The 13,717-nt window shown below is 37.0% G+C and overlaps 1 protein-coding gene across 3 annotated transcripts in view; it reads left to right on the forward strand.

Annotated features, from left to right (window-relative positions):
* Positions 1-13,717, forward strand: part of CHID1 (chitinase domain containing 1) — a 96,691-nt gene that overhangs the window by 12,816 nt on the left and 70,158 nt on the right. For all 3 annotated transcript variants that reach the window (XM_054635160.2, XM_054635158.2, XM_054635159.2), the window contains exon 8: positions 5,507-5,599. In XM_054635160.2, the coding sequence (XP_054491135.1) occupies positions 5,507-5,599 (93 nt within the window). The remainder of the gene's footprint in view (positions 1-5,506; positions 5,600-13,717) is intronic.

The raw sequence follows: 13,717 nt of genomic DNA on the forward strand, positions 1-13,717 counted from the left end.
TGGAATATTTGTGCCTGATAAAGTGTTTCAGCTACAAAATCAACATCCACTCTCTGAAGACAATGTGCAGTGATACTTTCTAGCAGAGTGCACCCAGAAGCAGGTGAATCTGCAAAGGAATCTGAAAAGCTGATAATTAGTGTCCTAACTCACCAAGAAACTGGGCTATGATTTAAAAACTACTTCATCTATCAGAAAGCTGGATTAATTGCAGCTGAAGGTCTCTTTTCAGTTGACCTCAGGTGAGTAAGTGTCCCCATGAGATACCTTTTTTAAATAGCTGAACCTGAATATTGGATGGGCATTTTCATAACACATGCTCTCCCTTGATGTTGGGGCTTAAGAATTGCCTAAAAGCTTCGTGATGATTAAATTATGTAAGAAGCTTCAATTGACAGGCTAACAGTGCTAGCTCTTCAGTAACACATAAATCGTATGAACAGCCTCTTTAAGAGCCTGTGATCACTGAGCACTTTTAAAATTAGGTAAATTGAGACACTTTTCTCTCATCCCTTTGCATGTTTCTAGAAAACCTTTCTTTTTTTGGTGTACTCAAGTCAACTTTAGAATTGAGTGAAAATTTTCCTTTGAGGCCCAAGGAGTTATCCAAGAGTCTTCAGTTTCCTGTTTATTCTAGCTGGCATCGCAGATGAGGTGAAATGTTACTAAGAAGTTATGTTGCTGATGTCCACTAAAACATAAAATTCTGTGGTTTCAGGCTCACTAAATACCTTCTGTTTTATGTCTTCTTAAGCAGAACTAACTCAAACTGGTCTGGGTTTTTCTAGAACAAAAAATTTTTCAATCATTCTGGTTTTGGGTTATAGAATTGTTCTGTAATGCTTAGCAGACTAAAGTCTTAAATTATATAAGTTCTTTGTGCTGCTTTATTTTGCATATTCATTAAATGTTGATTTATCAGCATTATAAATTTTTATAAGAGAATAGTGTGCCTGAATGTATCTGCCTGCTTTCATGTTAGATATCCTGAGCAGCCTCTTCTCTGGCTGTTCATGTAGGAGCCTTGGTGCCTCGAGTCCTACACAGCAATGCTTGGTGTGTGTACTTTCACATGTTTAAAATGGCATTAGAGTCTTCTCTTTAGGTCTTAATTTTAGAAATAACACCTGTTCCATCTGAAGAAGCTGAATTGCTTTGATACCTCTGTGTGGGCCTGTTTTGGGTGCTTATGGTGACCACTTCAGGCTCTTGCAGATGTCTAATACAGATACTTTGAAGTACCCTCTGTAGCACTGGTACCTACTTCTTCCCTGTGTTTTCTGGGGATAGAATTATTAATATACAAATCCCAGTGACATCAAACTTAATGAGAGATGAAAGACTGCATCTAAGTGATGCTGCTTCCTTTCATGCTAGCAATCATTGCACAGTAAAAAAGGGTTCAGCTGCCCACCTTTTACACCTTACACACAGGAAAGTAGTCTCCAAATAGAAATCTAAATGAGCTGAGATATCCTATGCAGATGATACCTCAATTCTAATCTGTTTTTCAGTTTCTTGTAGTTTAAACCTACTTCTTAAGTAACTTTTCTTTTCTAAAAGTTTCTTGCCTGATTTTGCAATAAAATATTCAAGTAATTCATCTCATGGCATTTAAGTTTAGAAATGTACATGGAGAGATGTGAGCATGCAAAGGCTCTCCTCCTTATTTAGTTAACAGCTAGACAAGACTATGTCTCACTTACTAATCTCAATTGTGGGTTTACTGGGTGGGTTTATTTTTCTCCAGAGACCTGGATATATTGTGAAAAAGGCATAATGTACTCATAATACTCTCACAGGCTACATAAAAATGCGCACAATATTCTGATCAGTCCAGCATTACTTGACAGATGGCACTGCCATCATACAGAATCAATCTGAAAAACGCGATTTTTTTGTCACTCTATGCAGAAGATGACCTTCAGGCATCTTATTAATGTTGGTAGGAGTATAGGAGGAAAAACTCTTCTGGTAGTTGTATCCTTCATGTTAGTCCCTGAAAAATTAATCTATTAATCAAAGATTTGCCATAATTCACTCTACTTTCTTGGTATTAACTAGGCAGTGAAATGGCAGAAAAGGGCAATTTCTTTTTCAAGTAGACAGCTTTATTTTGTCCAATTTTCTTGACAAGGCATAAATTTTAGGGAGTAGTGACTCCCAATTTGTGCAGAAAGGTGGCTGAAGTTGGAAAGCTGTAGAGCTTTGAAGGGTGGTGGAACTGAAGAGAAGGGTATGAAAACCTTTCATATCTTCTGCCAGGCCTTTAAAATGCGTTGACATCCCACTCTTGTGCACTGAAGTTAACTGTTCTACAAGGTGTTCAAAACACAGTACACCAGCAATGCTGGAAAAGGTGATTTTTGGAAAAATAAGCTTGCCACAAACTATGGGTGATGAAAATTTGGAGGTCTGCATATTTATAGGGAACAAGATACTTTGAAATCATAAACACTTGGAAAATTGACCTACCAAATAGTAGTGATAAGAGAAGGCCTGAAATAGCATGAATGAAGTAGACCTTAGTTAGCTCAAGATAGAATGTTAAAGTTGCCAATATTTCAGTAGCTACTCTGAAGTTAAACTTGACTATAGTGAAGTGTCTGGTAAATATTTAATGAAGCTTTTTTAGAAAGATTGATTCTGTTCCTACTTTCCTGTACCACATTATAATGTTTAAAATGTCAGTAGCTTTTCTTTCAAAATTGCCAATGGTAACATTGGAGAATATTGCATTTAAAGCGCTGGAAAACACTGTTGGGACACAGTAAAGTTTTAATTTATAGCACAATAAATGAATGTTCTGCTATTGCTCTTTGGAGGAGAGGGAAAAGTGCACATTTGATTTACTTCATCTGACTTGGCCAGCACATGGAAGTGAGCCTAAATTCAGTCTTTAGCCATTAATCCTGCCTGATTTGCCAGAAAGTTTTCAGGACCCAGAACCCTGGCTTGACAGGTTAGTGAATAGATACTAATTTGGGTTTCTCAAGAAAAAAATCTGCAATTGTCTGGCTGTCCTTTTTCTTCTTGACCTCCTTCGGGTTGAAGGTAATTATTTTTCAGCCAGATCAATACTGATTGAAATTTGTGGGGGAAGGGTAGGAAGTGGCTATTTAGATGTAGCCTGTTTTAGAGTCATGAGAGCACCAACAATGCATTCCCACTGCATTCAGCAATGCATTCAAACTGCATTCCCACCCCTTTTTCAGACCACAAATCCCTGTCCTGGGTTTACAGTTGTAGGTTCTGGTTCTACACTTATATGTTTCAAAATAAGACTTCCTTTGTGCAGTCAGTGTTTTTGTGGGTATGTCACTGCCTTTGTGGATCACTTTTTGCCTGTGCAGAATGGGAGTAAGGATGTTAACCTTGTTTCTAAATGGAAAAGTTATCTTATTCTGTACCTATGCTAGGTTTTTTTGTCCTATCCCCACCTTCTTTTTATCCTTCATATTCTGAAGAGTTAAAGTCAGCAAATGTTTTTCATGGAGTAGAGTTCTCAAAGCTCCTACAGCTAACAAAGGCAGCCAGGCAGAGAAGAGATCCCTGCTGATGAACACTGTAGGATAATCTTAAGGCAAGAGGAATTGATTCTTTGGTCAAATTTATCTTACATATAGCATCTCTGACATCTAATAAAGGTTGAGTTATACTGTAGTTCAGACATAATTAGTTAAAAGGGTCACTAAGCCACAAGATACAAATCAATGGGAAAGTTTGCTTAACTAGTTTTAATACCGATTATTGTTTTTGATAAGATTATGTCATGTGGAAATTGTGATAGATGTGTAGGTTTGTGTCAATAAATGTCTGTTTAGCTTAGTGTTGTAATTTTTTAATGTGCTCCTATGGAAAAGGCTTCTTCTTTGCTATAAATGCTATAAATGATTTGTCTGAATAGTGACACTCCTAATGTGGAATGCATGTGGTAAAGTAACAGGAGGGAAAGCTGTTAGTTTCCCTGAGCAAGAATGGTAGAAGTACATGCTGCAGACAGACCAAAAGCTGCTTCCTGCAATCCCATATCTTCCCCCAGAAAAGAAATACAGGTGGCAGTGTGATAGTTCATTGTTAAGGGCTGTTCAGCACAGCAAGCTCTCAAATTGTAAGCACAAAATATTGCTGGTATTGGAAAGGTGATAAAACGTGCTTTGTTTGTTTACCAGGATTTTGAGAGTAATGGCTTTTGTAGGCCCTAGGAAGTTTTCAGCAGGCATCAAATCATTTCAGGGAAAATAGAAATACTTGGTTACCTTTGGATAGTGTTTCAAGCATAATCGCTGTGATGGATAATTATATAGGAAGAGCAATAGCTTCAGGAGAATATCTCTAGGATTATACTGCCTTGAAAGGCATGACAGTACCAAGATGTTGTTTCTGAGAGTTCAGGTCTAATCCAGTTTATGTGGGGCAAACAGCTTGGACGGTGGCTTTTGTCTATTCTGCCTTTCCTGCTTAAGCACTTTCAGCTCCTGAAGTGGATGGTGAAGTTGCTTTCTATTTGGTTCTGGTTAAGTGTAGTCCTAAACAGATCTAGAGTTCTGTACTAATATCATCTGTGTTTGTGGGTCCTCGTGGCCAGGTGAAAAATAGGAAAGTTAACTTTGTTCTGAAAAATCAAATGACTTAAGAAAGGCACTCAGAAGGGCCATGTTTGTAGTGCAAATTTAGAGTAATCTTGGATTCCTCTTAAGATGACATTAAACTTAGTTTCTGCAGATTAAAGGGTTTTCTATTAACATCAACCTTCCAGTTAGGAGTGCTAAAACCAGTTTGCATAAGAATTTTAAAGTTTATTTTACTATCAAAATACCAAGAATATGGATATGAAAATCAGCTTTTGTGGAAGTCTTTATTTAAATGATGCAGACAGAAGATGCTCTTTCCAGATATGACATTGTCAAACATGTATTTTGTAGGTATGCAGTGAAGTATGGAGAAACAAAAGGATTACTTATATAGGAAAAAAACAGTAGAAGAAATGTTTCTAAACACAGGCCTCAGAAATATCCCTTGAAGAGTGCGTGTTCTGCTATGAAAGTATCTTCTCAAATTCTTGTGTGCAGCAACACAGTGGCAACTTTATTTTCTTCAAAATTTGCTTCTTCAGAACAGTGTTTGGTTCTTCTATTGATGTAATTATTTTCACCAAAAATGACCTCAGGAAGTTTCCTGTTCTGATAAAGTATGCTGGCTTGTTTTACATGCTAACAATGCGCAGTTAGAAAAATAAAATGAAAATAAGAAACACTTAGAACCCCAGGGTGATCACCAGTTCCCATAAAACTAAGACTGTCTCAAGCAGTGCAGTGTTCGTAGTCCTTAAAGACAGTAAACCTAATCAGTCTTCCTAATAGTTTTTTTCTGCTATGATAATTTGCAACAAATTGTGTTTGTCTCTCTTCCCAGGTGCATCTTTTCAATTATTACTTACTTGTTCTTGTCAATGTATAGCAGCAGTTTTCCTGCCTTTCCCTCTAATAGTATATTTCTATTTCAGGGAGTTGATTCACTTGCTCACTCACCTTTCTGAAGCTCTGCATGAAGCACAACTTAAATTCATACTGGTCATCCCTCCTGCAGTTGCAGCAGGGTGAGTATTCCTCTTTAGATGGCAGTTCCCAGGTGAGAAATACTTCCTTGTCTGATAAACAGTAAGTTCAAAGCTTTGTTTAAAGCTGTGCAGTTTAAAAGAAGAAGAAATTATTTGGGTTTGATTGGTAGTCCTTTTTCCATGCATGTTGCACTGAATAGTCTTGGTAACTATGTGCATTCATACATACCTCTTTAATTTTTGATGTGATGGAGGAACCAACAAAGAGAGGTTCTGTGCTGAACCTTGTTCTCCCCCACACTCCAGCTGGGGTGTCATGAGAACAGAGTAGAGGAGCAGAATTCCCTCCCTTGACCTGCTGGCCACACTTCCCTTGGAGCATCCCAGGATGTGGTTGGCTTTCCCAGCTGCAAGTGCACAGCTGGCTAACAATTGCATAGTTGGCAATGCAAGATTATATTTTTTCCCCCAAGTTTCCTTTCTTCCTTTAAGATGTTCATGAACCCTATTGCCTGCATATAAAAACTCAGTAATGTAAGTCAAACAGAGAAGCATTTTTAGGTACTTTTTCAAATGAGAGTCAGTAGACAGCTAATGAAAAATATGACAATTTCTTAGTTTTCTTGCTTTGGGCTGTACAGCAGTGTGGATATGCTCACAGCCAGTACAGATTATGACAGTTCAACAGCACAGTTTCAGGACAGCATTGTACAGCCTCCTAAACTTCTTGTAGGCTGTCACATTTTTCAGTGTACATTCATTTTCAAAGTGCCAAAAAGGCTGACAAAATTTAATGTCTGAGCAGTCTGGTAAATGTTGCTTCTGTGGCTGAACTTCTCTCTGCCATGACCTCAAGTTTTTGTTGAGTTTTACGAGGAGGTCCTGTAGCATGTTGGGGAAATAAAGCGTTTCTGCTTACAGCTATCTGTGCAGACTTAAATGCATCTGGCTGAAAAGATTCAGGGATCCTGTAGCAGGTGACTAAAAGGTTGTCCATGTGCTGAGGTCTGTTAGCATCTGCCTTATAACTGTGGTGTCACTTCTTCTGTAGGTTAGTAATGTAACCCCATCCAAACCAATTCCTGAATATAGGTACTTCCTACCACCTTAAGACTGTAAGCCCAGAACAATATCTACTGAATTTGGTTCTTCAATAGCTGTCTGAAATCTGATTGCAGTTTATTTTCTGTAAAGTATGTACTTGAGGGTACTTCTTGTTTCTTTATATTTTCCTCTGTTGCATGCTATAACTGATTTATATGCTTTCATAGCTAGTTTAATGTAAAAATCCCTTTGCTTCCTGTGTGGGGCTGGCCATGCAGTTTTGATAGGGAGAGAGAGAGAGAAACTATGTGTTGAAGACTGTGGTAAAAGAAAACAATAAATTCCATGTAAATTGGTAAAGTAGACAGTTTTGTAAAATATTACCTGTGCAGAGTCCTTTACTTAAAGGACTGAAGACCTAGCTGCATTTTGAGGAGATTACTTCATATCCCTCAAGCACCTATGCTTTGGCCTTGGTTCTGGATCATTAATCCTCTAATTTCTTGCAGATTTCGCTGGAAAATTGTGTGCTGGTATGCCTTTGCATCACATGACTTTTCAGTGGTGCTAACAAATACTTTGAGTTTCTTCTGATATGGTTAAATCAAAAATAATGTGAAATTATTATTTCTTATCTCCTGGCTGTCATTTATTCCAGTCTTTCATGCTGCCCTCTTACATCCTACATCTCATCCCAATTGATAGTTACTTAAAAAAGTAATTTTCTGTTGCTATTAGTTTTAGTCTATTACAGGTAAAGCAAAAGAGAACATTTCAAAACATTTTTCTAAAATGCCTTATCAGTCACTGCATCACACAGATGCTTTTTAAAATGCTAATGCATGCTGTGGTAGAATTTAAGTAATTGCTATAAACAGTGTTCACGTTTGAAGTGCGTTTGTGCTTTTGGTGGTAGGGAGAAGGTGGAGAATAGCATAAACCTCAGCATTCCTGTTCATTGTGATACCTATTGATGTTACCAAGGTCAGCCAGAGGGACCTAAGTCTGCTTTGTCTCTGTAAGTCATGTGGGGCTCTACTGTCTATTTTTTCTAAGTCCTAAACAAGAGTTGGAGCCTCTGTAAAACCTCTGTATTCTTAAACACATTTTGCCTGGACCAGAATTTGTATTTTTAAGATAACTATCTTTCAGGACTATTTCTTTGTTGAACACCACACTGAAGTTTGGATCTTGTGTGGTCATTGCTACCTCCTGCTGTCCTGAATATTGACACAATAGTGAGATCACAGTTCTGAAACCTTTCTGAACTGGGATTTAGGGATGCACTATTAGATCTGGAAAGAGATGCCTGTCTAAAGTGCAATTTTTAATCTGAAATAAATTTTACATGCCTGTTCCTAAATGGCCTGTTTGTAGAGGAACTGTGAGAAATAAAAGCTGTAGTTTATAGAAAAGAAGGTCTCATTTTTCTAAACCAATTATATATATCTTTATGCATTCCTAAAGTTTTTGGGATTTATCCATAGACCTTTATGGCCCAGGAGAATTCATTAATCACATTATTTTCAATCAATAATCTTACATAAGCCACCTGTCTGTGTCTTTCATGTGTGTGTTCTTATTGCATTAACTAGAAAAAAACACAAAGTTTTTGAGTAAATAGATTGTTGCAAATAGATTCATAACTTATGGAAACATCCTAAAACACTCACAATCGCCATGTATACTTTAAAGCTTAGAAATATATTTGATTTAATTATATCAATAATCAGAATTCTGAAATTTTCTTTCTCCCTTACTTGACTTGTTGGATAGCAACTGTACTTGAAAATATTTGATTTATAGGATACAAGGCTTGAACTGAAAAGCACCTCCTACTGCGTATTAAATATCTCGTGTCTTGAAATTCACTTTGGGTTTTAACACTTCCACATGGTTGAAAGTGTGTTTTGATGCATCTTACATTCTTTAGTTTTTGGAATCACTGTGGACTGTTAATCAAAAATACAGCAAAAGGCATGGAAATAAGTACCATCAAGAATGAAATAATATATCAGAGTTCAGCAGCTGGCAATAGACTGATAGCAGAGACATGAACAGTATGTGGAATATCCTACCCAACTGGGATGTTAAGAGCTGAAACATTGTCCCTTTTGTGTTCTACCCTGATTAAAATTTAAAGAGAGGATAGTCAAATGTAAGCAGTTTATTTAGGAATTTGTAATTTGGACTCTTTTGATAGGCGTTAAGATCAAAGCAGTCTCTCAGCAAATGCTATCTGAAAGGAGACACTTAAGAGCTAAAAATACCAGTTTGCATAGGGAAAACCCATCTGGAAAATGCAGCAGTGCACATGAGATCAAGTGTGGGATGCAGGAAGAAAACATGTTGGATCATCTGTTTAACTTCTCAAATTCAACTTTTTCAACAAAAATTAAGTGAGACCAATCCTGTACTGAACCTTGCTTTAGTAACTGAAGATTCCAGTGGTGCCTTTGGATTTTGGTTTGTTTGTAAAATTTTCTGGTCTAAAGGAAAACTTCACTCTTTTTAAATCCACACATTTTATAGCTTTTCACAACATTAACCAGAGGCAGTTGAGCTGGCATAATCAAGGGTAATCAAGACTTGGGAATGTGTTCGGTTGTTGATTAGGAGGCAGGAATCTCTCTAGCAAGCTTTACTGTCACAGAGAATGCATGTAGAGCTCCCATGGTAGAAAACAGTGTTTGAGATAGTGTTTTCACCCACCTGATGTCTAGGAATTGCATGATTTTCCTGCAAATGTTAATGATTTACAAGAGAGAGGAACAGCAGGAGCCAAAGCTATTCTTTATGAAGTGTGTGTATGTAATTCTCCCTTGTGGATTGGGGTCTTGCAGTTACAGATGTCTGAAGAGACATGCAAGGATTCCAGTGGTGTTTAAGTGGTTGCTGGAGCAGATGATTTGCTGAAGACTTCCACTCTGTCTTTCAACAGAATGTCTCAAAAAATTAGAATTTTACTGGTTTTAACATGCATGGACATTGATGCATGTATAAACTATGGGTATCATTTATATAAGGTCAGTGGGTAGCCAGGCATATTCTGTCCATTGCTGATGGTGAGTAACTCCATTGGTACTACTAATCCTTGATTAAATTCCTGCCTTAAGTATATGCAATTCAGTGTTTTATACTGGGAAGATGTATGAATGTTATTATACTGATTTCACAAATCTTTCCAAATAGGATATCTGTGCTGGAGTGAACTACCTTTATACCTAAATGTGCACTTGCATAACTATGTTGGGGGCAAAAATAAATATGGCAAATGGACCTTGAAATTTGGTTGCACCTGTTCTCATAAGTCATAGGCATTGGGTCAGTTATTTTGTTTTTCTGTACATAAATTATTTTAAAATGTTAGGAATGTATTCTCAAAGCAAAAAGTGAGACTTTGTGTAGTAACTCTTTTCTGTGTGCAAGTAAATTGAATTTTATCTGACTAGATTATTGTATGTTTTGTCCATGTTCAGCAACCATTTTTTCCACTGTGTTTCCCAATTACTGTCAAGAAAACAAAGAGTAAAGAAAATAAGGTTTATTTACAAACACTATCATTGGAGGGAGCATCAGTAATTTTTCTGTTTCTTGCTGTCTTGTGAGAAAGAACAAAGACAAAAAGCTCCTGCAAGCTGTAGGTATGGTGTTTTCTTCACAAAGGTTCTCAATCTATCCATGGCTGCATAACCATTGCCTTCCTGGCATTTGTAGTTTATTACAGACCTTGGACATGTGATATAAATAAGTTAAGTCTTAGTATACACTCATTAAAAGCTGTTCATTTTGTTAAACACAGTGCTAAATAACCCTGTATTTAGGTTGTTAGTGATGGCAATTTTTATCATTCCCTGAAGTATAATGCTTTGGGCAAAGTAGAAGTGAAAATGGCATTGGTTGTGTCACTTCATGATATAACACTATACCCTTTATTGACATTTTGATGGTTAGGATATGCACTAGGCAGTTTGCCCTGTGTGATGGATATCTTTTTAACACACCTCTCTTCAGGCTACAAGACAGTAGCTGCTCCTTGAATAACAGATGATTCTTTATCTCTTAATGTTGTACAGAATCTATAAATGAGAGAAAGTAAACTGTGAAGTAAACAAGTAAACTCAGGTGCTGAGGTGAGAGGCTGCCCTGCCAGCATGATCTGTGGTGGGGCACTCTAGTGCTGCCCAGGGGGTTTCCTGACCTGGAAAGCCCTCAGGGAGCTCCACAAGGACATGAATTGGTTGAGGAGTATCCAGGAGTCCAAGAGAGAAATGGATTACAGGAATCACATCCTACCTTCCCTGGTAGAAACCTTTTAGGCAAACAGGACACAAAAGATTCCCTGTCATCTTTCCACCTGATTGAACATGTGACTAAAGGGATAGGGGGCAATGGTGACAAGTTCCTGCCTGTTGCAGCAGTTGCATCTCCTCTGTCATTTCCCCACCTTCCCCACTTTGTCACTATTAAGAGTTTTAGAGTTACAGATGGAGCTACTGCTGCATTTCTGAGAAAAAGATTTAAAAATCTGCTGAAAAATCTCTAAAACTATGGAGCTTTGTATGTATCAATCATAATTAAAATGCGTGGAAGACAGTGTTAGAAAGATTGTTTCAATTGTTTAAGAAGTCTCAGGTAACACAGAGTAGCTTTATACTTTCAGTAATTTTGTCAAGTCTAGCATAATAATAACCAGATATGTCAAACCTTGATCCTTGATTTAAGTAATTGTATGCAAAATAGCTGCTGTTCTTAGCTGTGTTTTAATAACATGCCTGCCAGTACAAAGCAGAGGTCAGTGAGCAAGATGGTTTCATTCAGCCTTGTGGGACACAGTGTTGGGGATTATTAGCAAGAGTGAAGCACTTTGTAAACAAACCACTGGAGCTGTCGCTGTCCTCGTGACATTCTCAAAAAATGCTGCTATTGGCAAATTGCACAGAGTTTAGCTAGAATAATTTGTTATCTCCTAACTGCTTTCTGACAGCATATATCAAAGCAGTATTTAAATTAAAACCAAACATGTTTCTTCCTGATAAAAGGTACACTTAACCTCCCAGCTTCTAGAAAAAATTCTGTCTTTATTGACTTCTTGAGATGCACAGCTGTAGTGCAGCTGCTTTCATTTTAAAGCTACAGGAACCCAATCCACTCTCTATCTTCAAGTACTTGAACACAATGTATGTTCTTGTCTCATCAAAATACAGCAAGCATCCCCAGCTTCGGATTTCATATTTGCATATGTAAGGAAAAAAAAATCTACAGCTTCTCTTCCTGTTACTTAAAACTTCTGTAGGTATGTATTATCGGTATTTTCCAGCATTAACTGCCACTTCTTCAAAATTAACATTTTAGCTACTCAGTTTATTCTTTATTCTTGCTGCAAAAACATTGTGGATGTGAAGTACTGTCTTAAGTACTTTAGCCTTTTCTTTGTAGAGCTGCTGTGCAATGAAAATTACCAGAATCTATGCAGTCTTCATTACTCCTATCCAGTAGCAGTTGATACCAGCTTAGTTTTGCTACTCTGCCTCTTGGAAAGATTGGCAGGAGGGTAGACATGTTGTCCCTTCTCTTAGTGCTGTCATGCTCTTTTCTGCCTTTCCTATAAATATACTTATATATTTGACTGAAAAGTAGAAAGAGCACACAATGAATAACTGCTCATCGACCTCACACTTCTTCAGCCTAATGGATGCCACAATTGACCAGTGTTTTGCATAAAGAAAATAGGTGCTTTGGTCTTCTAGAAACTGATTGGGAACAGACACTTGTAATTACATTTTTGATTTATATCAGTAATCTGTCATCTTTAGAAGTTGCTGCAGATTCAATTGCCTTGCCATAACTTTGTGTATACAGAATGATGTGTTTGTTGGTTTGCTATTCCAGTGTATATATACACACTGTCTCCCTTAGAAGTATTTCTGGCAAGTACCAGTTCTGATGTAGAATATACAAGTAAACAGCAGGGTAATTTTTATGATAATGTATGGTAAACAAATTCAATGAAATTATAAGAGGCTTCAAACATGTGTCTGTTTTGGAGTGAAATGGGAACTGTCACTTACTTTTAACATCATTCTCAGGAAGGACTATGTGGGACAGAATGTAGAATGTTGAAATTTTGGTAAGTAAATAATGCTGGATTAAACCAGCAGGAAACATACTGCTTGTTCCAGATGCAGTTTCCAATTACCAGATTATGTCAAATAACAGTATATTAGAAAACCAACCAAATTTGTAGAATACTGTTTATTAAGTGGGATTTTGCTTTACCAATACATACACCTATAATTATGAAAGGTTACAATATTTGTGAGAAACCTGGTCATAATAATCTTATTTTGTTGGAATCACTAATACTGTTGATGAATTTTTCCACATGTTTAATCTTTCTGACTTTTCTTTCTAGTTTGACAAATGAGCACACAGAAAAGCAAGCAATTCTAAAAATGGTGTAATTTATTGTAGAGTTACTAAGTATGTATCATATATATGCTCTGCATTGGACAATCAGTATACAGAAAATGGGACTGGAGGGGAAATTTGAAAGTTAAATATGCACAGTTTCATATTTGTTGTGTCTAGTTGGTAATAACACGTTGCCCTCTATTGTTCCCATAGTTGTCCATCTTCCTGTGAGTATCCTAAAAAAAAAAAAAAAGGGACTGTCAGGAATTTAGGGAGTACAGTTACATACCAAGAAATTTTGTAATTGGGCCCTCTGCATAAAATTCAGCACTCAAGAAGGCACAGAAATAACTCTTTAGAGGGCTGTCTAGACTAACTGACTGGTGTAGTCATTTTTATTGCATGTTAGAGAACCTGTATAATATGTTTGATTTGGATCACAAGATATAGCTTGAGATATGAATTTATACTGAGGGGAACAGAAGACTCAGTAGGAAATTATTACTGATTACTGAGTAACAGTTACTGGAGCAAGTTTAATAATGTCTTCAAATTATGGTAATACTATTAAATCCTACTCAGTCGTGCTACTGGGCTCATGTTTTTTCCCTGTATAAAGGCTCAAAGTATAGGTCTGTCAGTCACTTCTCTTTTCAAAGTGAGTTCTGTTGGTGACAGTAAATCTGGATGCATGTTAAT

Source organism: Agelaius phoeniceus, chromosome 6 (genome assembly GCF_051311805.1).
Source record: "Agelaius phoeniceus isolate bAgePho1 chromosome 6, bAgePho1.hap1, whole genome shotgun sequence".
Classification (NCBI taxonomy): Eukaryota; Metazoa; Chordata; class Aves; order Passeriformes; family Icteridae; genus Agelaius; species Agelaius phoeniceus.